At 42.6% G+C, this 26,147-nt stretch overlaps 2 protein-coding genes across 6 annotated transcripts in view; both read right to left on the bottom strand.

Moving 5' to 3' along the window:
- The window catches only part of smarcd3b (SWI/SNF related, matrix associated, actin dependent regulator of chromatin, subfamily d, member 3b), a 29,631-nt gene extending 16,310 nt beyond the window's left edge, over window positions 1-13,321 (bottom strand). For 4 of the 5 annotated variants that reach the window (XM_063873842.1, XM_063873843.1, XM_063873845.1 and 1 more), the window contains exon 1: window positions 4,778-5,027. In XM_063873842.1, coding sequence (XP_063729912.1) covers window positions 4,778-4,855 — 78 coding nt within the window. In that variant the 5' untranslated portion in view covers window positions 4,856-5,027. Of the gene's footprint in view, window positions 1-4,777; window positions 5,028-13,096 lie in introns of those variants that run through there. The other variant, XM_063873844.1, reaches the window with a different exon arrangement.
- Window positions 13,322-13,907: 586 nt separating this feature from the next.
- On the bottom strand, window positions 13,908-24,520 carry nfx1 (nuclear transcription factor, X-box binding 1). The gene is made up of 23 exons (XM_063912896.1): window positions 24,279-24,520; window positions 22,633-23,562; window positions 22,113-22,274; window positions 21,708-21,785; window positions 21,473-21,578; window positions 21,174-21,245; window positions 20,896-21,035; window positions 20,692-20,791; window positions 20,272-20,489; window positions 19,720-19,817; window positions 19,574-19,604; window positions 19,409-19,491; window positions 18,844-18,952; window positions 18,569-18,688; window positions 18,418-18,497; window positions 18,102-18,332; window positions 17,661-17,734; window positions 17,474-17,575; window positions 17,047-17,184; window positions 16,885-16,951; window positions 15,418-15,563; window positions 15,221-15,325; window positions 13,908-14,990 (listed from the first exon to the last, which is right to left on the bottom strand). The coding sequence occupies exons 1-23, from the start codon at window positions 24,295-24,297 to the stop codon at window positions 14,915-14,917; spliced, it is 3,285 nt and encodes a 1,094-aa protein (XP_063768966.1). The 5' UTR covers window positions 24,298-24,520; the 3' UTR covers window positions 13,908-14,914.
- Window positions 24,521-26,147: the final 1,627 nt, after the last annotated feature.

Raw genomic sequence — 26,147 nt, 5'->3', positions numbered from 1 at the left:
TTCAGAAAATGTACACTGTGAAAATAACCCATTAGAGCTCAAGTCCTGCATTCCAAAGTACAGAAGTATTGACATGAAAAATCAATTTCTAGCTCTAATCCTTCTGATATGTCACATAACTGAAGCTAAAAACGTTCAAGCTGAAGCTGATTTTCGGATGGCCAAAAAAAGTGCTGGTTAGGGGGCCAATGGTTTCCTTTTGGCCTGAGGTAGGATAATCCAGCCCTGATTTACTGTATATGGTTTAACTTTAACAATGTATCGTCTGTTATAAGATCATCGCAGAGTTTGTAAATCAAATATAAAATTAAATCTGGTTGTTAACAGAGCCATTACTTAACAGACCTTGACGCTTAAGCAAGAAACCATGTCCTCTTTCAAATCGCCACAGAAACCGACTGCTACATTCTGTAACAAATGAGTAAATGCTAAGAGGAAAAGAGAGGACGGATAAAGGATCCAAATCAGGAGATTGATATCCTTACATTTCCCCCAAATTTCACACTATTAGTCACCTGTAAATGTAGATTACTGGAAGAACAACATGTCAGATTTGATCTTTAGACTCTCCACAAACACGTTAAATCAAACAAAGAAGAATGTAATGAACAACCTGGAGGGCACAATAATACAAACTAGATATAACTGGGACCAAACGTGAACGCATGTTTTGACAGAGATTTAAAAGAACCATTCGAGAGCCTGGCGTATTGTGTGCCCTTTGAAATGGTGACCAGGCCGAGATCCTGTGATAAGAAGCCCGAGCAGGCGGCGCTGTCACTCCGGCTGGGAGTTTGTTCGGCGATGGGGGGAGGGGAGGTTGGGGGGGGTCAAAGCAACTGAGAAGCGTCTCAGAATGGGAGAGGATAAGACAACATATGGTCACAGCCTCGTGCTCAAGTGTTGTCACCTTGTGGAGCTTTAACAGACTCTTTTTTTGGGACAAAAACACCCAAACCTGCTACACTTCCAGACTCCTGTTACAGCTGCTGTCTGGGGAACGTGAGATACAGAAATCCATAGCTGGATCATGTGTGGTATGAATTCCCCCCCCCTAAATCCAGACACTCACAATGGGTTGTACTTTATAATCTGACCTGCTGAACTGACTCCAAATCTCTGCCCGGAGCTCTGCCAGCCAGCCAGCCAGCCAGGAATCGAAGCGGCCATGTGGAGGGATATCTGAGAAGTGTGTTGGCATCTCTGGAGGGATTCGAAGAGGCCAAACTTAACCCACACTCTATTAAACATATGAGTCTGTGGGTTGCAACACGTATGGTCCCTTTTAAAAACTCTGATTGGAATCAAATCTATTAAAAACTGAAGATGAGGGTCCTTGAGCGGGACATGACTCCTATTTACTGACTAAAAGATTATTTTAATTATAGATTTATCATCAATTAAGAAACAAAATGCTTATTTTATCACATATTCAGTTTCCTTTCATGGAATTATTTACAATTTGTGTTATATGTAAACAATGCAACTCATTAATGTTACTAAGGATAGAAATCTCAGTTCTGTTTAAATAAAAATGTCAGATTAGCTCACATCTTTATAAATTCTGACGAAATATTTTATAACCATGCGAGGGCTGCTTCAATATCAGTGTTTCGTGACTTTCAGCGGAAAGTACGGTGTCATTTCAACATGAGATTTTGTGTGATAACCGGCTCTGTAATATCCGCCTCCACCCTGTTACAACGAAGGTAAATGGAAGGGAGATTGTTCAGATTCAACAGTGACCTCTCTTTAAAAAGGGAAAACGTGTCCCTGTTAGGCTTGATACAAAGAACAAATTCTTGACAGTTTTTATCAAAAGTATTTTTTGGGTAAAAAAAATCATTTCAATGATCACGGCAAGGTCTATGGATTAACCAGAATAACTGGGACATTGTGTTTGGAAAAAGGCGAGAAGATGTTGAACATTTTTTAATTGTACTTTTCAAAGGAGCACAGAACCGTATCTTTCACCTCCTTTGTATCGGTGTGAAGGCAAACAACTTTAAATGTTGGGAAAATAAAACCCAAACTTTTTCATGGAAAGAATTTTCTGAAATTTGATTGAACAAAATCCTTAAGCGACAAATTCTGTTTTGGTGTAACCAGAGATTGAAAGGGGACTTTTGTGTTCAAAGGTCTTTGCCAAGCACACTCAATATTTGCAGATGACAACACAACAGTGTGTCATATTATGTTTCGGCTTATCGGGGTTTCCCACGCAGAACGCTGCAAGGCTTTTCTCATCGCAGCAGCCCTCGATGACCTCCACACTCACAAGCCAGAGAAGTAACACAGCAGGGGGGGAGGTGAGGCCGATAATGAGAGAGAAAGAGGAAGAGACCGACCTCAGCCCACCCATCAGACCTATAAGCAGATCTCGGCCAAACACACTCCCCCACAACACACACACTGCTGCTGGGAGGCAGGAACACTACGACCTTCAGTAACCACAACAATGTGTGTGTAGATATACTGCTACGTGTGGATGCATTGGAACACGTGGGTAAAAACTTTGCTTCATGAAGGGAAACGTCATCTTTCGCCCACAAGCTAACAATCGTCCCCGTATCCCCTGGTATAAATATTTCTACATTCTGCAGTATACACAGAAAACCTGCCGCAAATATTATAACAGGACTTTTTTTTTCCCATCTTTAGATGTGGAGGAGAGAGAAGGGAGAGGCAGGCACGAGTGGAGGGAAATATTTGGCTTGGAGCAGCCAGAACCTCATCAAGGTTAATTGGTCTGTGGAGAGGACACACTCATCTGGATCATCAATCACCTGCTCCATTGTTTCCCTAAGTCTGTGTCTGCGTAGCCCAAAGCCCCTGTAATGACCGATCCTGTCAAACAGACAATACCTCATCTTGTTCCAGTGTATAAACCTACCTGGTGTCAGTACGCCCAACATCAGCGCTGATTAAAACAACGAAAATCAGACCTCAGCCGAACTTGTTCTGTGATTTTAAGACATAAAAAGGGTTTGACAAACTAAGTCTTCCTGACCTTCTCTGTGTACCTCAGGATTAAGAAGCGATGCCAAGTTTCAGGAACTGTGCGACGGGGAAATAGAGTTCATCTGAAACTAAGAACCACATCCAAACAATGAGACAACATTCATGATGTAGGAGTGAGGTCATTTCTGATGACCTTCTAGATGAATTGTTAACATATTACCTTTACATAATTAGCTTGTTTTACCTGATCCAATCGGAATCAGAAACCCTTTATTAGTCCCACAGCAGGAACATTTACAGCAGCCAAAACAAGAATATATTCACGCTTGAAAAGCCAAACATTTTTGCTTAAAATAATGACAATTGTTTTTATTGTCAATAAACGGTTTAAGAATCGTTTCAGCTCTACCATTACAAATTCTGCAGTACAATCATATGATACTTTTTGGGGGATTTTTAGTCTCTAAACTCTGTGTACTTCTAGACCCTTCCGGCATCGCAATATTATTGTCTGCACCTCAGCAACAACTATTCAAATCCCAGAATTGAGTCTGATTGTTCCCCGTCTGTATTGCCTGCCATCTCTTTACTTTCAGTCCTCTACTGAGAGCCTAAAATGCCCGAAATATACAAGCATTAAACGCAAAGGAATTGAAATGTAGTGTTTAATTTAACAAATAAATAATATACAGCCTTTTTGACCTTTTCAATGTACAAGAGGAGAAGGAAATGAGTCCAGGTTTCACGATCTGTGCAAAAGGTGGAATTAATTTCAACCTAACCGATGGAAGTTTCTCAGAAGGAAATGGACATTTATGAAGAACTTATATTTTCCTAAAATTACTCAAACTATTCCCCACATGTCTAAACCCAGAATCGCTAAACCTAATTTTGTTTTTTTGATTTCTAACTGGAAAAAACATTTGAAATAGTCACCTTGAGCTTCAAGAAGGTATTCATTTTACAGCAAACAATTACTCATCGAAAATGAAAATGGACAAAAAGATTGGTAATAGCCACAAATCCCTGGTTTATTTACACGATTGAGTCAATGTCAGAGCCACATCTGCTAGAACTTTCAAGTGTCTCTGACTCCACATCATGCTCAATCCTCCTATTCATGCAGCTCATTACCAAAACACACTACTACTGTCATCCGTGATGTGTTATTAAAGTGTGGTAACAGTTGCCTAACCTCTAAGCATGAGCAACACTTGACTTGACATTTCACGCTGGCTTCACATGAATGGGCTGATTGTTCTGCATGATTTCCAGGATTGGCCGCATGCCTCGTCGCCGTCTACACTACTACGTCCGTTTGTCTCGTGACCTTACAGGTTCAGATCCTTCCACCAACCAACACCATGCTGCCTGGAAGGCTACTCTGACTGTGTTGTTGTGAGTGGACTCGTCATTCCACTCCCCCCACCAACCCCCCTACCCCCTCTCTGTCTGTGACTCTCAGGGAAGCAGTGTGCTCCTCCGTTAGCCAAAGGGGGAGCTGGTTGCTTTCTGCTGCTGCTAAGCTTCTATTCCTTCAATCTTTCTGTGTGTGTTAGAATTCCTCAGCTTCCCATCCTTTCCTCAGCTCCATCCATCCATGCTGCTCCACTTCTTGTTCTCTCAAGCTATCTCCTAACAGGCTGGGATCCAGGGGGGTGGGGGCTGGAAATAACCTTCACATGGCCAGCTTTACCCAGCTATCTCTCACACACAGACCGCTGCTGCTGCTGCGCCGACTCATGCACACATACACACACAGGCACACACGCACATGCCAGCTCCTTTCAAGGGAATGATGGACAGCGCCACTCACCACACCATGGACCAGGAACTCAAACAGTTTGCTCTTGGTGGCTTTCCTGGCTCCCCCCGCCGTCTCCTCCGTAGCCATTTGCTCAGTCCCCTCCGTTCACCCTGCTATGTCTCCTTTCTCCTTCTTTTGTCTTTCCCTCTCCCTTCACCACCAGCCTCCTGTTCCCCTCCCCTGCTCCACTTTCCTTCTCTTTGTGCTCTCCTTTACAGCACTGCCTGTCCCTGACTCTCCTTCTCTCTCCCTCTCTCTCTCTCTGTTCCCTCCCTCTGACTCTATTTTGAATGTGCAGCAGCCCTGCCGAGTCTCTCACTGTGTCTAGCTCACTTTTTAGTTGAGCTGCCTTTCAGGAGCCCGGCACGTTGCTTTGAGGTGGGGGGGTGGGGGGGAGGCTATGCGGGGGTCTGGCAGGGGGGTTTCAGCCAGCCCACCCTGCCGCTCCCCCGCACAGCTGTTGCATTCCATTGGTAGATAAGGGCATGCGTTGCAGAGAGGCTGCCGCTTGGTCTAAACGGGGGCTGGGGAGGTTAGAATCAGTTTCTCTGCTGTAGCCCCCCCCCCACACACACACACACACACACACCCCCGGGTGACAAACACAGAGGCCATGGTCAGCACACGCAGACCTCAGAGTCCTGGGCTCATTTTCAAAAAAGGACAGTGGGCTCTTAAAGGGGCCACGCTGCACATCATTAACACATGAGTACACACAGGAACTGCCTCACATGATGGAGTCAGGACGTGCTGATGATGGCGAGCAGGAGGGTGATTGCTCAATTAAAAGCAAAGCAGCTCAAGAGACAGACATTACTTTTGTCTTTGAGTTCAAAGCTCGTCGCTCGTGTGATAAAGCCACTTCAAGAGCAGAAGGCCACGTCAAGAGCACCTTCACTTCCTGTGTTTCTGTACTGGCTTTTGTCTGAGTGCATTTATAGGTTAGGAGTGTTTCCTCCGCTCACCTCATTAGCTTGTACCTTTCACCCACTACTCGGCCCAGGGGCTGCAGTGTAATGGCAAACAAACCGGCTGGTGTGCACAGCAAGGTGAATGTGTCGACTCGACACGTGTAATGAGGTTCTGTGGGGATTCCTTGCAGGCTGATTTATTTAAAACTGAAAGCCAAAAATAAATAAAAAAAACATCTACTGGGCAGAAGGAGGTGAAGTGATGAATACAAGACTTGTTGAAATACTTTTTGTCTGCATTTTTAGGAAATGTATCGAACTCAAATGAATACTAAGCCTGAGCTTCGTCACCGCACAGGTCATTACTCTGACTAAATCCACGCCATGTTTAGGATTATTACTCTTTCATGTCTCCTGCTGCACGAGCCCCTCTTTCCTTTCTCTCCCTCCCCTCTTCCAGACGTCAGATCAGGGGAGTGAAATATTCATGAGGGTTATTTGAATGACAAAGGAGGTGAAGTGGGGCAGATTCAAAAGGTGCAAATAGTCACTGTTATTGTTTCCTCTTCCTTTTTGCACTGTCGGTGTGAAGTGTGCAGGAAAGTGTCAAAATCAGGGGTGTCAAAGTGGAAAGGAAATTACCCTCAAGATGGTGGGAAGCTGCGACACAAAATCCGACATTCAATTATCACTATGTTATTCAAGCCTTGTTCATTAAAAATGGGGCGATAAATACATACACTCGGAAATTGTCTTTTTACGCGGTTCAACGGAAAGAGGAAAACTGCAGTTATTGTGTGGACAGCTGGTTAGTGGTTCGGGGACCTTTTAGGCCAGAGGTCATGACCTTCTTGAGGATGCACCATCCCTCAGAGGCGTCTAAAAGGACCCACGCTGTTTTTATGCATTCATATTATCCATTAGACGTGACGTAAAGATGCCATTACTGACAGAAATGTAACGTAGTCTCAAGGAAAAGCAGGAAGAGAAGCAAGATACGAATGTATGTCCTACAAACTTCCTGATTATTGGAATCTTATTTTTGAAAAAGCTGGCCCTCCCGTGTGTTGCCGACAGCTCGAAGCATTAGTTTGCTAGTTGGTGACACCTGGTGTTTAGATGAGTGTACTGCTGCTTACAATAACCAGCTCTGAAAGGCTTTACAGATTATAAGGGAATCAAACCTCCTCTGAAAAATGTCTCTTTGCAGACTCATCAATTCTCTAAGTCAAATGTTGCAAAAATATCACTCCTCATTCACACAGTGCATTAGATAAACCTTTTGTTACTTAACATATGACATATCTTTAAATATATAAGTCACACTGGCTAATACATGTATCTCAATTTCCTGCAAGGTCATAAACTCAACCCGTATCTATGCAAATGTTGAGATTGTTCCGATCTGCCGCTACTCCAGCAACAGCACAAGGACTCAACGATAACAAAGAGCTCCAGCAGCTCAGGCGATGCAAAAGGGAGCCCGGAGCGCAGGAGTACCCCCTGCCGGACCCCCACCGTCTCCCTCACCAAAGCCAGTCGGTCTCACCAAATGGTAATGTCCCAGGGTGTAGCAGACAGGGGGGTAGAGGGGGCTATCCGGGGGTAAGGGAGCAGCAGCAGTGTTATGAATGACCAACAGAGGGAGCAAAGCGCCAGGCAGGGAAGTGCTGAATGGAGAGAAGGATCCATGTTCAAGGCCAAGGTTGCAACAAATGGATGAGATTTTATAACATATGGAAGACTAAAAACCCTTCAGGGTACAAAACTCTAATTACTTTTTCAATCTCTAAGCATCTTTTTTTGTTTTTAATTCCTTATTTGGCCACAGGAAGACGACAAACAGCTCACACTAAGAGTCATGCTTCAGATATTACAATATGCAAACTGCCTAGAGCAGAACTGGCTGCATCTAGCACTTATTTCCATCATGGGTTACACTCTTTTAAAATGTTGGTGTATCAAATGTGTAAAAATATTGATAACTGCCTTTCCAGAACCCTGAAAGGCACTGTCTAACTCTGCCTTGCTTTGTCCACATTCACACATGATATGATGGAACTAAACAATGTTTGACATCTTTTGCTCGGGTGAACTAGAAAATATGTGATGCTGTGATGAGCGATCACAGGTGGAAAATTCTTGAACATTCCAAACTAAATAAGCAATTTATTGATATTATATTTTAAGAGGTTATCGCTCACAATCTCAAATATAACCTGCTTTATTGGGACTGCATGGATGTGATTTGATCAGATCTTACTGTCTGACAACTTTTACCAGATTTATATCCAAATGTTACTAAAGGTATAATACGTAACGTCACCAAATTCCAACTGAGCCTCGCCCCATTTAATAATGAGAAAAAAGCCAGGACAGAAAATTAATCTTTCAAGTAAACAAAACACAAAGCCTACCAATGTTGTTACTTTGGCATTACATTTAGTGTATGCAAGACAGCATCTCTACTACATAAGACACTTTTTAATTAAATTTAATGATTCATGCTTGCATCCAAAGAGGTTGCAGACGTTTCGAAGTTACAGGAAAACGAGCTGCATTCAGTCAAAGACCCTTAAGTGGATACAAAAACCAATTACTTGTGAATCAATCACGTTATCATTGCAGTCACATTCTCCTCAATCTTTTCTGAAATAACATTTAATGAAGTTCATTATTGGTAAGAAAAAGCCTGCTGAAGGTAAATGTATTCCATCGCTGTGACGAAGATAATATGCAACAACAATAGGCTGAGCAGAAAGAAAGAGAGGAAGGCTGAGAAATCCATACATTGACAGTTCTGGCCTGTTTTTCTCCAATCTCTTCACAATTAGCCCGGGAGAGGAAGGAAATGGATTATACAACGAATAAAAATGAATAAGGGCCCTGATGTGTAACGCACAGTTCCCAGTATTAACGTTTACATACCAGAAACCAGAGACCTGCCCTCGTCAACATTATTGTCACAGACAGATGGGGTGCACTAGGGGGAATATGGACTGTACCGAGGGCATGGAGTAAACTCTGATCCCCTCCCACTGCTGGGCCCCTCTCTTTTTCCCTTTCTTTGGTTTAAGAGCTGCACACAAAACCCAGCTCAAGCTGCTTAAAGGCCAGAGCTCTCGAAAAGCTACTCAATGGCCATCAGCCACCATCAAAGAGACTGTACAAAAGCACGCAGACCTGCACCTTTACTGAGGGGGATTAGGGAGGGGAGAAGTACATTTCAGCGCCGATTTCTTGCAGCTAGGCATGTGTAATGAAGAGGAACCTACACAGAGGAAGAAGTATCCCATGGTGGCAGAAAACAATAGGACATCTGCTGATATTTAGCGATCAAAGTGAATAGGTATAATACACAACGGGGAAAAAGGCGAAAGATTTTTGCTAAGAACCAAACCTAAGGAAAGAGTTCAGGCTCAACCTTGAATTTCCACGCTTTTTGGGGACAAAGCATCTTTATCTAGACAGCGGTTATGGTTCAGCTCCTTCCCTAAGAAAAGGAGGCATTGTGGGAGCAAAAGGAAAGAAGGGGCAATAGTAATGAGCCTAGTTTCCCCGCAAGCACACCCGAACAAGGCCTAAGGCTTTACCTGCTTTGGGGTATTTCCTGTTTTCTGTAGCCATGACAACGCTTTAAATCTGCCTTGCGTTGAAAGCTAACAGCCAATCAGGTGGCAGGGACCCCGACTGCTGTGCCTTCAAATCTGGAGCAGCAGCTGGGGAACCGAGCAAGGAAATATTCCAGACCTTAAACTGTGAAACTCAAAAGAAATCTCAGTTTATGAGACAGAACAGCCTTTCAGTTTGCCGTGTTAGTCAGCACTGAAGTCATCAGGGTCAACTTTGAAGCATATATACAGAGAGAAAAAAGAAACTATCACTTTTAATGAATAAAGCTGACATAAAATGCAGAGGGATGAAAAATAGGACTGGCAGAATGATTCCTCCACTACAAACTCCCTCTTGTTTCTACGCTGCATCCAAGCTAACCATTAGCCCTGATCTTTCAGCACCGCTCTGCCCGTGCAGGATGGGAGAGAAAGCCGACAGATCCAGGGCAGGGTTGGTATGTGCACGGCTGACTCCAAATCCAACGGATGAAAAGCAGGAGAGGTAGCCTGAAGAATTAGCTGCTAATATAACTGCACTACATCTGCCAAGGAATGAATGATATTTTATGCTGAAAAGTGCTGGCAGAGTCAACAACATGCATATTTTGTATTGGGTTGTGTTAAAGCCGGCTCTGTGTGGTGCATTATTGAGCGCTCACTGCTAAATGGGTCAACCAGGAGCTCAGTGAACTGTAGCGCCATCAGGACCCAGACAGTTGGTCTCTGAGTCCAGAGCGCAATCTCATTAGGAGAGCTAATTCTAAAATATGAATGGGATTAATATGCAGCTGAATGAAAAACCTACAGATAGTGCTTGAGGTAAGATAACAGTGATTTAAAAAACCGTGCTATAATCTGCTGGTAGGCAGGGAGGGCGCCATGTTAATTAGGTTACAAAACGCTCAATATAAAAACCATAAAAAGCCATCATCTCCGTGGAAATTACAAAGTGGGGGTTCAGAAGCTGTGTTAAAGCAGTGTTTATAGGCTGGAAGTTGAGTAAAATTTGTCTCCAGTATTGCGGCTATAGGTTTACTGTGTGCCTGTGTAAAATATGCCAGGGTTGCACCTCTATAAACAGCACAGTATGCATTAAGCTGCCTTGCTTTCCTTCAGTATTTCAGATATTGTAATGGTAAGGAGTGATACTCTCACTGCAACTAATTAATATTTAATACATATAAATAATTAAAGATTTGTTCTCCATTCTGTATATTAGAGTGGAAAAAGCACATCACATTTTTTAAGAGCTTTAATGGATATCATATCAAATAAAGATAATAATAAAAAGAATGACTATTATCAAACTTGTTAATGAGATGTTGATTCACATTAATGTAATCGATAAGCATTCCAGATTGAATATTTGATCAGAAGACTAGTTTCCCTGTAAGCTCATTTTGTTTCCGGGGTAACAAACAGCTATTGAGCTAGCACATTCCTCAACAGCCAAAAAAAGGAAGTGCTCTATTGTCCATTTATTCCTGGAAATAAGACTAAACACAAAGCCAGGGAACATTTAATTGGGTGACCTAGTATTTCGGAAACCAAAGCCTTCTTATCAATCTCATGGCTGGTGCAGAAACTGTGAGAAAAAATACATTTCGACAAACTTCGAGAGAAACTCTGGAGCGGTATCACACGGTGAAACATTGATTGACCTTGATGAGTCGCCCAAACTAAATTTCAAACATGACTGAACGGAGTGACTGGGGTGTATAAATGTGTGTGTGTGTGTGTGTGTGTGTGTGTGGGGAAGGGAGGGTTCTTTGCAACTTTCCTTCAAAAGCCAGGTCAAGCATTCAGCAGACTGTAAAAGGAGCTGATCCTGTGATCCTCTATCAGTCCTCAGAAGCTATAAAGGCACCTTGCATACTAATGAGGCTGTGCTCCTTTTATTTAAAGTGAAGGGAATATCTGTGCCAGCAACTGGGCCAGGGAAGGCTATTTAGCTACTTTAGCCCTAGCTTTTTCTGCCTGTATCAACAACAAGGATAAAGTATGGTTTAAAACAATCAAAAACTAGTGTAGAGCAGCTGAAAAGTTCCTATAAAAGCTATAATGCTCATTGATAAGAGGGAGGAATCACCATCGCATTTAAATTTCATGTATACCCTAAGTAATGGATTGATGTATATATTTGGCAAAGCAACACACAGACGGCAATGTGTTTGAAGTCGGAGTGCTTTGCAATTTGCAATATTCAATGTTGACTGTTCATCCCAAATGGCAGCGTCTGTTGTTTTCTTCTTTCATTTAGTGCATCAATCTCAAGTACATGTGATGGTGCTCTTTGAAATCAGCAAGCAGCTGAGTCACCAAGACCTTCATAACTCAACAGTTCTTTACATGAAACCAGAGCAGGAAATAGGGGGAGAGAAAGAGAGAGAGAGGCAGAAACCTGAGAAAGGCTGTAAAATGTGCAAAGAATTCAGTGAAACCACATTTAAAGGACATTAGACTAGGATGAATACCTCTAGCCACTCTGAGCTTTGAGTTTTTCTGACTCTGAAACTGGGAGCAAGGATGATATGATGGTATAAGCAAAATGCACATACTTTTATTAGTGCAAATCAGATACATTTGCATTTTCCTTTCTTCCCCAGAGTTAGATTAGAAGAGTATCAACTCAACTCAATAGCTTCAAAGATTAGCTTAGCATAGGAGGGCAAAAGGGGGTAACAGCTAGCTCCTCTATTATAAACAGTCATACTGTGTTCAAATTACAAATGAGCTATAAACTTATATTCAAGACAAATGACCTGTTTGTTACATTTCATTTCAGCAGGTTAGCTAGCTATTCCGTGTTTCCAGTCTTTATGCTAACTTTGGCAAACTAGCTACATATTTAATGCTCATGAGAGTGGTATCCATCTTCCCACCCAACTCTGCAAAAACAAAATACAAAATGTCGACATATACTTTAATAAAGAGTTTAGTAATTTTTTTTGGGAGTAATTTAAGGCTTTACAAACAGCCAAAAAGCAGATTTAGTTCCAACAGGAGTGAATATATTTCAGGCAGCAGCTGGAGTATAAAAACTACATTTTCCTTGGGATCAGCAAAAGTAGTTCTGGCGTTAACTGTACACCCTAAATTCCTCTCCTCCCGCTGTGCCTGCCAGCAGATTAACAGTGAAACTGAAACTTTTCCTGCAAGATCCAAAACACACATGCAGACTTGGCTGTGGGGGCACTAACATGAAACACCATCATATCATTGTGTGTGGGAGCCCTGAATCAGAGAAGGGGAGGGAAAGACGGCGGATGAATTAAAAGCATGCGTAAAGAGGCAAAAGGATGGTCCTCATTGTAGCTTCACCGAGCATCCTCTTTATTACTCCTCAAGTGTCTGTTTCCCACACTAGACAAGGTTAACAAGCAGCGCTGGTGTCTGCGTCGGCTGGAAAACGGGGAGGGGTGGGAGGTGGAGGTGGAGGGGTGAGGTGCTGCAACTACACAGTGTGCCGTGTGATGATGCAGACAGGCTACTGTAGCCTACAGTCCCCTTAAATATTCCAAACCACATTCCACTCCGAGCTCAAAATTCTCTAATATGTTATGCACCATGCAGCTGTACACCGGAATAAGCCTAATACACCATGAGGTGGAACACATTTTTTACATTCACATTTAATTACAGCCAGACGAGAAACAACTCCGGTGCGCACTAATCCGGCTGGCAACGCGCCTACAGTATGAATAAAATATAGAAAGAATAGTTTTAATGGTGGATGCGGATACTGAGCAGCGTGGCGACAGAGTGATGTGGAATAAAACAAATGGTAGCATGAGCATCCATACCTTTCTCTCCATCACTATGCGCTTTTTTAAAAGGCTTTCTCAACAACAGGAACTGTAGGATGTGCCTCTGTGGCGGTGTCCGGTTCGGTGTGGCGCGGTGCTTCCCGTCACTCCTCAACTTCCTCACGGCTTTAAGACAGCAGCGTCTCCCTATCACTTCCCCATTACTGGACAGCTAGGCGACTTATTAGCACTGGCCTGTGGGACTCCGAGCCGGGGATGGAGCCAGAGCCAGGATTGGTGAAGCCTTGTTCGGAAGGGAACAGGAGCGCAGGCGCGGTCTCTGCTGGAGAGTCGATATAATGAAGAATTACCAGTGGCAGGGAGTGTCATCAAATTATCCTCAGGAGCGGGTTTTTGGGGGGTATACTGTTCGATGTTAGCTTCAACAAAGGGATTGGGAAATTATGAATACAAGATATTAATGTGTGCAATGCAAGGGGAAAGAAGTGCATTTTTTCTTGCTGATAATAGGCCTCATTGATGTACTAAAAAATAAATGGACGCAAAAGCAACATCCAGCCCCCTAACCAAAAGAATTGTAGCACTTTCCATAAATCACCCTTCACATGGGGTTTGTAAGTTACTAAAAGATATAAAATGTATTTACTGATGCTATATAGAGCAGTTAAATGTCTTTATTAGTTTTTTGAAAAAGATGGCCGCAAAGGTTCTATACCCATGTTCATCTATTAAAGATTACTAACAACAATAACATAGGTGTATATATAGCTTGGTATCCAGCTTGATATATGTTGTTTTGATCTGTATTGAGTAATTTAACACATTGAAATAAAAACATTTGGACCAATTAGGCTGTACAGCATGAGGGTTTATCAGAAATTCAAGCATGTCACTTAGGTGAAATAGATCCAGTTCATATGCCCAATTTTGTTGCAAAAAATGCACAAATGACAAACAATTGTATGCATGGACCCAACTTGATGCCTTTAAGTCTCTTGAAACCAGCATGTAATGGACTGTTCCTAAACGGTTTATTGAAACGAATACTGGAAATGGTAATCGAAAACTTAGTGAAGCTCAGTCGTTAGGTGTGTCATGTCAGCATATCTGTGACTCAAAGCTGAGTCAGCATCTAAATTCTATCAGCGAGACATCCTTCCCAGTTTATGTGTCCTTGAACAAGATGCAGCTCCTTCTCAGGTGCACCATATCTGAAACTGAACTCTCCTATAAATTCCTTGAGGTTTTACCAAGGAAGAATTTTTCCAAAGTGCAGCACAAACATCTGGGTCAGAGTCGTGTATCGAACAAAGCTTTCTCTCCGCAGTGCAGCCCACTCCTTCCCACACACAAACTCAATCAGCAGAGGTTTACTACTGAAGCCTTGGCGCAACACCAGCAGAAAGAACAAAAGATGCTCCTCGACTGAAAATGTCTCTGGCATTCTGTTCGAGAATCTTGAGCTCAACATGAAACAGCATCTATGGTTAAGCTCTTACCTTTATTACGAGGAGTGGTTGAAGATTGGAGCCAATGCAGTTATTACATATGAGCAATTGTTTTAAATGGAAGAATTCACTTTTTATTGAATTAGGTTCAATGAGGGAGTGGTTGCATATGAAGGAAACAAAGCAACCTAACAGCCTTTCAAAATGATCCTTTCAAGGCTCCATTAACTTAAATATCTAACTCTAACTAAGTGTGGGTGTTCCCAAACAATGCTTTATTTGATTTTCAACCAACAGGGATTATTGTTGATGAACAAAAAGGTCATAAGGTTATTCAGAATTTTTGGCAGATGTATGTTGATAAGTAGATCCTGAGATTTTTTTTCTCCTTTTCACGGGTCTCATTTTAGTCCTGGACATCAAAATAATCTATCACAGGTTCTTCTTTCACCATCTTCGACCAGGTACCTCCACTGACAGCCCTGGGAGGGGAACGGAGAGGAAAATGAGTCATAAGCAGACAGTAAAATCCGGAAACTAATCAAAACGAAAAGGAAAAACCATCAGCATAATTCTTCTGTCTATCTACTATTCTAAATAGGGTGGGGATAAAGGCACAAAAGTTTGAGGACACTTATGAGACTTAACCATACAACAGTCATTTGGTTTGTGACTCTAGTTACAGTGTCTTTAACCACAGAAGAAGACTTACTTGCTGCTGTGCTGCTTGATGTGAGCGATAGGAGGAGGGGCCCTCCCAGAGGTCTCACGCTCTATCAGTGATGTCAGGGTTGAGTTTGGACAGGCGCATTTCCCTCTGAGAACATGAGCAAAGAAAAAATATTTTTCAAATTAATAGCCAGACTGTGTCCAGCCCACATGTACGATACTGTTGAAATAAAGTCCTACTTGTGGGCTGTGATGACCACGTTGCGTTTGGGCTCGCTGTCGTAGCTCACGCTCTCCACAGTGTAGACCTCGGCCAGTTCGTGGATGATCTTCCGGTGTTCTCGGTTCATTGGCGGGAAACAGTGGCTCCTCTTTAGCTGCTTTCCCTGCAAACAGTAGTAGCATGTCGCTTGATGTATGCTGAAAATGCCTCACTGATATACTCCCCGCTGCCCTCCCCTGACATTTCTAAAGACATTAAGATCAAGAATCACTTTTCAGACTAATCATGACTCTTTCCTTTTGAATTACAGGATCCTTTTACCATTCTAAACTCTTCAAATGTCTTGGCTTTTCAGGAGTGGTCCCTTAGTTCCAGTTAGGGGATATTTTAATGCCGCAGATGGTAAAGATATTTAAGAATATTGCAAGATTCCAACTTTGTAGCAACAGTTTGGGGAATACCGTTTTCTCCTTCAACATGAAAAAGCTCCTTTGAAGAAGCCAAGTCCATAAATGCATGGTTCCCTCGGTCACATATGGTTGTTAATTTGCGGATGTCCACATCATTTTAGCTGTGTAGTGTATGCGTGTTCTGTAAAATGTTTGACCCTTTTTATAGACATTGAGGGTTTGTATGACAGGCTACTTTTAGAGAATACCATAAAGAAAACTCTCTCAAAAGCCCTAACACCAAGGCCAGGAGCAGAAAATAAAGTCATTAAACGCTGCACAATATGCAGCCACATTAGCATGTGAGAAAATATGAAGAAACCTTTTCATAAGCAGACTCTGAGGCAGAACATCTTTGACCCTGTGATTAACTGTTGCAAAAAGAGATCATTTCTTTGGGCAAAGAAAACCAAAGCAAAAGTGACCTTGACAGCGTCACGCCTATTAGCCTCAAAGCTGAATGAAAAAAGAACATTGAGACTATTTTTCTAACTGCCCCATGAGGCGACTACTAATTTAGTCCGGCTTAGAAACAGATACTAGAGAGGCTTCTCCGTCTGGTCTGAAATATAGAAGCTACACAGCTGGTTCTATCTTAAAAGGGGAATGGAACAAAACAGCTGTATATACACAGTACAACAACTGGGTCAGGGAGTAGGGTATAAAATAAATACTAGCATATTTACTCAAATTATGTTATTTTGGAGGGTAGTTAAATTAAACAAGCACAGTTTTTTTCCATGCAGCCCATGCAAATGTTGAACAGGGCAAAGGCTACTTTTTAAATGTATAGATATTGAGAATTCGTAACAGCACATGGATTATCGCCATTTAGTTTTAACTTCAAGATGTGAAAATGTTCAGGACAGAAGTTAAGGTTATCAGTTTGCTCCTCTTAAACATTTGACTATATTTCATCTCAGTTATTGCTGCCTAAAGCAGTGGGCTCCAGACACAGCCACCAGAGGGAGCTTAAGAAGTCACCCAAACGGTCATTAGCATACTGGCACAAAGGCGCTCTTTGTACCATCTTACCTTATTAGCAAGCTCAACAAGATTCTTGATCTCCTCTTCTACCTCCGTGACGAATTTCAGGTCTTTTCTGAAAGGGAGAAGGGATAAAAAGCATCTTTATGTCTGGCCGTGGGAACAAACTGAACAGACAAACCTCTAATAAATGGCCACAAAAGGACTGACCTGGCATCGTCTTTGAGGCTGTCGCTGTAGATAGAAGTAGAGCGGGAATTGAAAGGGTCAGAGGATGAGTCTATCTGCAACGCATCGGCCAAACGTCTGTTCCTCTCCAGAGTGGCACACTCTTGATCACATTCAAGCCTGAGAAAACAAAGCAGATCATGTAAAACAAACGGAAAGTTGGACGCCGCTCCTTTTTCCTTCAAACTGCTGTACTAATAATATCATTCTTATGAAACAAGATAGTTCTGAGTGGCTGCTCTAATCCATTGAATGCATAACGTATGATTGATTCATTTAAATATTTATGCGAAAAGAAAAAGTAATCACTCAAAGCGAACAGGAAGTCGATTTCTATGCAGGACTCATTTAAATGACGTTTTATTATTGATTGCATCGTGCCAAGCATCGCATCTATAGGTCTCTCTACCTGGTCTGTTTGAGCTCCCTCTTAGTGAGGAACGGCCCGATGTCCATGGAGTCTCCGAGCTGCATGTCAGACAGCTTGCTGGCCATGGCGATGGCTGCGTACCTGCAGTACAGCGGGGATTTATGGATGTTTCAACCACTTCATATTCACAATTCAAACAGCTGACTACAGAAACTGTTATACTGACCTCTGATATGAATTGGCTGCTTCTGTGCAGGCCACCATCTCCTTCCGTCGACCGCAATCACACTGCAGAGCGACCTGTGGGATAGATGGAGAATTAGACCCCACCACTGCTGCTCGTGTGAGGAATTCCTGGAGCAGTCTCATTGTGAGTTTGGAGGAGTGCAACTGTTATTATTTTATCCAGCTTTTCATGACAATTACACACGTATTAGGGCAGATTTCATCAATTACAAAACAAAACCTTCAATAATTACATGATTTTACACCTGAATAAACTGAATGCATAGACTTCATTCTGGGTAATAAGTAAATAAAATGAGGACAAACTTCTAAAAATTGGTCTTTATTTCCATGAGTCCAATCCCTGACCATCTGCACAACATTTGTACGCCATATTTCTGCTAATGGAAGCCCAGCTGTTGTCAGTGGCAGTGTGTTGTACCTTGGTGCTGCAGGTGGAGCGTGGGCAGCTGCTGTCCTTATGACAGGGAGCGGAGCACGGGTGGCCGCAGTCTGTCCGCGGCAGAGCGCAGGGCTGGCGGCAGCTGCCTTCTGCCAGACACTCGCCCCGGTGGCAGATCCGTCTGCAGCGGTGCATCTCACACGGGAGCGTTTTGTTGCACGTCAGGCCGCATGAGATGTCCTGCAGGTGACATGCGATGTTGCTGCGTTGCTGCGGGTTGGAAAATATGAGGAATTAAAAATCACAGAAACAAGAAGATGTGGGAATATTTATGCAATCTATAAGTGGAAGTTACCTCGTGCTTTCCCATGCACCATTTCTTGGTGAGGTATGTGCACGGAGGACACTTCTCTTCACTGTGGCAGTTGTGAAACACTAAAAGAAAAGGAAATGTGAGTATTCTGATTTATTTATGACTGTAATGTGAACATTTCGTCTCATCTCACCAGGATGGTCGCACTCGTGTCTTCTTGTACACATGTTTTTGCACTCTGGTGGCTTTGTGCCACAGGGGATGGGCGGGTACAAGACAGTGATCCCACAGTGACACGCCAGCTCATCAAAACCTACCGAGGAAGGAATCAGGACACCACAGACGATGTCAGCCATTTGGCAACATCATGACACTTCCATGCCAGACATTATGCCACGAAGTTCAGAAAAAGGTGGAATAACTATGAATGAGTGCAGTTGGAGCGCTGAGAACGCCTGCAGGACTTACTGGACTGCCAGCAGGGCTCACAGTTTCCACGGTGACAGGGCTCCTGGCAGCGGTGGAGGCCACAGTTGAGCTTGTAGCCGCAGATCAGGAGGCACTTGTGCTCCACATTCTGGACGGACACACAGAATCCACCACATCATGCCATCTAGTGCTATCCCAATGACTTTACTTTAATTGCAATTTTGATTCATTCTAAGACCTTAAATTCAACACATAAAAACGCTTTTATAAGATGTGTGATGCAATCTGAACCCATTTTTGTGACACATGGGTGTAGGTTGCATTAAATATTTACTTAAAATTGATGATTTACAGAAAGTAATGTAAAGTAAAAGTGCTTTAGTTATAGTCAAGTATGTTTTTGTCTATTATGCTTATGTCAAATTTAAGCCTAATCATGTTTGCAACATTTTAAGAAGTATAATATGTTTATATTACCAAACTGAGTAAGAATGAGGCCACCAGGAAATGTCTCATCTCTACAATTGCCACTTTCACCATGTTTAATCGGCCTATAGTAGGGTTTGGAAAGTTTAAACGACACACAAATTCACTCGGTACTCACCACACAACACAGCTCGGCGCATTTGTGTCGGCCGCAGGAGCGTTTCTTGTTGCAACGTTTCTCACAGGTGAAGACGAGCTCCTCTGGAAGAGAAACACCACATAATGTAAGTAAGTGGCAATCTCACATTCGTTTTTATCTCACCCGGATTTGTTTAAATCTTACCTTCTTTATGGATCGTTTCACATGGGACCTCCTGAAAAACAAACTATAGTTCAACACGTGGCCACTGATATCGTAACAGATCATATATTTGAAAGTACAGTGGAAGGAAAGCGGAAAATAAATGCTCTGTAAGCGTTTTGGCCCACCTTGGTCTTGGAGCGACATTTGCATCTGATAGTCGACGTCAGGGAGCACGGCCCGCAGCTGCCCTCGTGGCACAACTTCTCACACAGATGGATGGTGTCTGAAATATAAAAATAGCTTTGGTTAAGCTAGCTATCAGCTCACAACGAGGGATTAATGTAGGGTAGTTAAGTCACTAAGGCTAACCTTAGCTAGCTTAGCTTAGGTTTCAGTAAGCTAGTGGGCCACCCCCTTGTTACATGTAAATTGCTTCACACATTACCTTTAAAAGAAAATGTATTAGGAGAAGAATTAATTCTTCAGAAGAATAAAAATAGATTAATCTTGTTGGACTAAATGTTTCAAGACATTTTCCACATTAAAAAGGAGAAAGTCACATGATTCCATATCCTATACTTGGTTAGTTTCACATCTTGTATGAGGATATCTTCACTTCCCTTCCTAACCTGTGAAGTTTTCAGATTCTAGAGGTTGCCGCTAAGTCCAAGGAGCTATACTTTCAAACTCACACTGCACTTCCAGATGTTAAGTAACACTTTTCCCCTTATCCTTACCGCTGGAGCCACAGGCCAAGGGTTTGTTGCACGTCTTTCCGCAGGAGGGGATGGAATCAGAGCAGCTGCGTCGCTCCGAGTAGCCCAGTTCCAGGAGTTTGGTCAGTTGGGTCTGTCCGCAGGGACATGTCTTCACCAGGCTCGGGGAGAGCGGGCACGGCTGGCACGGGCCGCGGTGGCACTCCTGCTGGCAGCGGTGAGCTTCACACTTCAGCATCCTGAATGGAGGAGAGGGAGTGTCAGGCAGCAGGAAAAAAATGGTAGTTGGATACTATTAGTACCTAGAGCAAAAGTGTACTGCTCTGTATGAATGGGGTGAATGACATGTAGTATGTAAAGCGCTTTGAGGGGTCGAAAAGACTGGATAAAGCGCTATATAAGTACAAGTCCATTTACCATTTACCGAGGAGTGAGACTTACTTTCCACATAGTTTTTGACAGGTAAAATGTCCCGAACCATCAAACCCGTCTTTATCTGTGCCACACAGGACTTGGCGAGTGTTAACACCACAGTAGCAAACTAAAATAAAGGAGAAAGAAGAACAAAGTTACATTAGAAGTTGAAAAGGTGAAAAGACATATGCAGGATAGTTTTCAGAACATATGGAGCGACAGAATCCTCACCCTGCTGGACCTGCAGCTGGCAGGGTGGACACGTCCCACTGTGGCACACCTGGCTACAGATGTGTTTAGCACAGTTAAGAAAGGCTCCGCACACCTTGTCACACTGCAGCACAGCACCCTGTCCACAGCGCATTGGTTGGCTGAGAAGATATGACTGTGTCAATATTAAAGGGTCAAAACCGCAGAGACAACAGGAAGTGTAACACATGGGGAAATAAATGTGTCCAAAGATACATAGAGATGGGGAGAAGCATGATAAACATGATTAGAATGAGTACCTGGTCTTCCCACAGGTACAGGATTTTGTTATAAAGGCAGGACATTGAGGACAGGGTCCAGGATGACATAAGCTGAAGGGAGACAGGAAAAATACAGGTAAACACACTCTTCTAGAGAAAATTGGATCAATAACATTTAAAGATTTTAAAATTCATTAATCATGATAAAAAACCTGGACTGGCAATACTGCTGTTCACAGTGTTTCATCCAGTCCCAACGCAATACCTCCCTGAAAACACCCCCAGAATAACGAAGAAAAACACGATCAAAACACTGTTTGTGTCATTTGAGGGCTCACATGTTACAGGGGTGGTTGCAGTCCGCTCCGCTCCTTTTCTTCCCGCACATGTCTCCACAGCTGTGTGGAATCTCACTGCGCTGCCACTCTGGGTTAGTCACTTTACCTGCCAATCAAATGTGGAACAAAAAGAGTGAGACACAGAGCTAACAACAGCTGAGAAAAATACTGTAAACACACCAACTTATACCTCAAATCATATTACCTGAAAAACCTAATAGGAAATGCTACTCACCACAGAAGCAGGTGTAGGAGGTCGGTTGTTTCGGTGCAACATTCTGGCAGGCCGGACAACGCCAGCCTTCATTAGATTCTGAAAGCAGATTATTTTTAGTATGTAATGTATTAAAAATCCCACAACAACAACAACAACAACAACAACAACAACAACAACAGTATTAACCCCGGCCTCAAACTGCTATGCAACATGAAACAGTTGATGCAGCAGGAATTTCAAAGCCGGAGAGCCGTTTTGTTTTGTTAATGGGGCCACGCTGCCTCGTTATTGTCCATCTACACAGCAGTATAATGCATTACAGTGGATTATGCTGGGGTCTGTTGTTCTGTAGCCTCAGAGAGATAACTGAGAGGAGGGTGTCTGGTGAGTGCTGCTAAAACTGCTGCTGTGTGAGGGTCGTACCGTCTGCCTGCGAGGCCGGGGATCGAGCCCACTTCTTGATGCAGTTCAGGTGGAAGACGTGGAAGCAGCTCTGGCAGCTCCACACCGGCGACATGCAACGGATGATGTCACAGCAGACCATGCACTCATACTTCTCCTCGGACAGCTGCTCAATCAGACAGCCTGCGGGGGGAGAGATAACAGGGTCAGGAGGCGAGGGACCTTCAGATTATTAGCTATTTTAAACATAAAAGACCTGAGGGAAGTTCAATCAGAGAAATCGGATGTGCTGAGGAGCCCTGTTAGAACTCATACTGTCACTATATCAAGATTTTAAACACACATTTTCAGGAACACTATTAACAATAACATTACATATTAACGCCATGTCTATAGAACATTGAGAAGAACTTCATGGAAATATTAAGAAGTGGTTTGTTATACAAAGCGTCATAAAAATAAATAAGTGAAAGTGACTTATGGATTTTATTTTAATATCACCGACTCCTCGGTTTTCATACAGGAGTTCACATTGATTTACCAGTCTGCGTCTCCTTGCTCTCTGGCACCTTGTCCCAGTTCCTCTGGCCCGGCCTTTGGTTCAGATGATGTGTTCTCCTCCCCCCTCCTCTGGCCTGAAGGAGCGCTTGTCGTCCTGAGCCTCGGCCAGCTTTACAGGCAGCAGGATCCTGAAACGATCTGCCGTATCCATAGTCATCTTGGACACTGGCCCTTCTCTCTGAGGCCGTCTCTTCTTGAGATGGTGGTTTGGGTGGTTTGATTGGTCCTCGTCTCTTTGGCTCAGAGGGTTTCCTGTGATGATCATCATATTGAGAGTCTGGACCTGTCCTGCTCCTCTGATTTCTTTCTCTGATGTCTGAAGAAAGGTTTTCTACTTTGCTGTCGTATGACCTTTGACCTTGCATTGCAGAGTTGTTCTCCTTAGAGCGGGCGCCCTTTTCAAGCTGTTGTCCTCTCTTCGGCTCCTGGATAAACTTCCGGGGTTTTTTCGCCCAGGCATCTTGGTCTTCAGTAGATTGTTCAAAATTCCGGCCTGCATCTTGTCTTCGCCAACTGGATCTGTCAGGTCCATCCATGGGATGAGGCCCTTGGTGGAACCCACTAGCACCACGGTTGTTCCCATTATACGGACCATTATCCCCTCCTGGTCTTTGCCAACTGGAGCCCCCAGAATTTCCATTTAAACTTCTATTCTCATCTCTCCTCCCTCTACCTCTGCCGCGACTTCTGTCTCCATCATCTCTGCGGCAGTGAGGCTGCTGATGCAATGCATTGTTTGAGTTATCATTGCTAAATGGGGGTTTGGCGCCCGGATCAAAGTGTCCATATTGTTGAGAAGGATCATAACTATTCAGGTTTCTGTCATTGCTGTATCTGGGCCTGCCTCTTCTGGATTTGTGCTGGTACGGTTTTGGATGTGATGCCCCATTTGGATTGAGGTCAGGTGGGTCTGCAAACAAAAAAGTGACAGCTGTTAGTATAATTATTCAATCAAAATACAGTAACAGTAGTTTTCTCAAGTAAAAGGAATAAAAACTATTTTGATCACTGATCACCAATGAATAACTGCATCCTTAAATAAGTCTATAAGAGCTCAAGCAAATAGAGCATCAAAAATAACATTATTTTGTACAAAAAACTATCAAAAATCAATGTGACTGTGTGTCGAATGTCCACTACAACCCATATGCAGGTTATGTATTCAGCAGCTGTACTATTTAGTAACTAGTGGGCAACTTCACAATCACAAATACACAAACTGGGTGTGAAAAGTATTTGACGCACACACTGGCGCTACAACGAGCTGACAGGAGAGTCACATGTCTATTCATTCCTGACACTGTATCTCAGATCAGGTACTAGTGCGTTTCAAAGTTCACGGTTACGTCAGCCCGAGGCCACCAATATGAAAGGCTAACATTAGCAACCGTTGAAAATCAAATGCGCACCATAAAGGAAAAATCAGCTCGCTTATGTTAGCTGAAAGTTAGTGTTAGCTCTCGTTAGCTTTACATCAGAACTAGCTACATTAGTACATAGCAAGACAGGTTATCAAGCATATTTAAGTAGCCAGTCTAGCATTGCCGAGAAAGTCTGTTAACTGATATCAGAAATAACTCGTTTTTTGACTGTATGGATGAATTATTTAGACAGAAAGTGCGATACCTGACGAGCCCTCGGCCATCCAGTTAAACTCTGGTTGCTGTTTCTCCCACGCCACAAGTTTAACACTACAGACTGTTATTGTGAGAGATGACAAGCCTATCCAGGTACTCAGCGACAATAACCACTGTCTTGCCTTGTTTCTGATTGTTAAATTGAGACAAACTCCCTAAAAATAGCAGTTACAATCTCCTCCTACCTTCAACTCACTTTATCAACACTAGCTTAAAGCTAACACAAGCTATGTCAAGACAGCGAGGATCAAACACGGAACTTCCGGTCAGTGTTTTTAAAGTAAAACGGAAGTCATTTAAACAAATCTTTTTTATCAGAAAATACATTTCACATAAAGAAGCTTCATTGGATTACATTATTGTTTTGAAAACACAGGAGAATACAGGGACCAGGTATGATATATGTTTTTTTATATATGACTAATTCGCTGGGTATTTTTCACAGACGTTAGTGGTAATGACTGACCATAGGGTGGCGCTCCATGTTTGGATTAATACAATGGGGAATACTGAGGTTTCTCGGATTAAATTTGAAGTGGGGAAAATATTACATTTGATAACTGCTAAACCACATCAAGGTTTTGCATGTGTTATAGAACATTTCTGTCATACCAGTTTTAAAAAGGAACATTCCAAAACAAGACAAGAGTGTTACTAGTCAAGGCTGTTCTTTAAGTGCATAACGTGATGTTACATTTTTGTACAGCAATAACCATGAGATACAACAACAAACTGGTAAGAGGAAGGTCGTGACCTCTGGGTTGAGAGTGGGGGCCATTGTCTCTAAGATTTTGTAGATAATATGACACAGTTGTGAAGTTGGTTAAACAAGGAAATAGTTAATGTTACTGTGTGAGATACATCATACCTATTTTCTTATACATACACATATAGTTACACGTGTATTACATTTTTGTTTGTGTTTGTCTGGCAGCAAACTATGAGGGCAATCCGGCTTTAATATGAACTAGAATGCATTTATTTCAGAGGTCAAATGGCTTTACTATTCAGACAACGGCAGCACAGTATTTGGACACCGATGACATTATTGTATCATTACTAAACACTTAATTCTAAGAAACACATTTTTCCCCCCCCACGTGACCATAAATTGAGTTCAATTTGAATAAACTCATCGGACGGTAGGGGACACTGCAACTAAACCAACATTTATGCCCATTTTTTCCTAGGAAAAAGAATGTAATGAGTAGTAACAGGGTGATGCTTCATTTGGCTCGTTTTTAAAAAGTAACTTTTCACACAAAACCCAAACAAACCACAACATATCATAAAACTGAATACTACAGTGGTGGATGATATGCCCAAGCAGTGATTCTCTGTTGCGTCGTTGACATGATCGTTTCTTTAGAAAATAGAAGCCAAACCGGACGATTTTAAATCGTAAACATTGGATATTACATATGCATTTGAAGGCAGTCCAACTGATAATATTTAGTTTGGCTTTTATTTTTCTAATGGTATTCAAGGCTGTAACTATCCTTCTCAGTGTCGCTACAAGTCAAACAAAAGAAGCATTAATGTTTTTTCTGTAAATCGTTGTTTTCTGTGGGCTCTCCCTGCAGTCACAGATTCCAGATCACGCATGCGCAGACTGGCTCTTCGATTCCGTCAACCAGGCGAGGTGGGTGGGAGGGGTTTAAGTGAAGTTGCCACCAATGCGAACAAACTACAGAAAAATAATTAATTATGTTTTCAAAATAAAACTGTACACTTTTATATTGACAGGAGCCTTTTCATTTGCGTTAAAATAAATCTGGATATAAACACAAGCTTTGGTTCAGTTAATTGTGAAAGCACTTTTAATTTAATAACAACATAAAATGAACCAGCTATAAAA

The sequence above is a fragment of the Eleginops maclovinus genome, chromosome 21, assembly GCF_036324505.1.
Source record: "Eleginops maclovinus isolate JMC-PN-2008 ecotype Puerto Natales chromosome 21, JC_Emac_rtc_rv5, whole genome shotgun sequence".
NCBI lineage: Eukaryota > Metazoa > Chordata > Actinopteri > Perciformes > Eleginopidae > Eleginops > Eleginops maclovinus.
The sequence above is the reverse complement of the archived record's forward strand: the minus strand, read 5'-3'. Positions and strand labels throughout refer to the sequence as shown.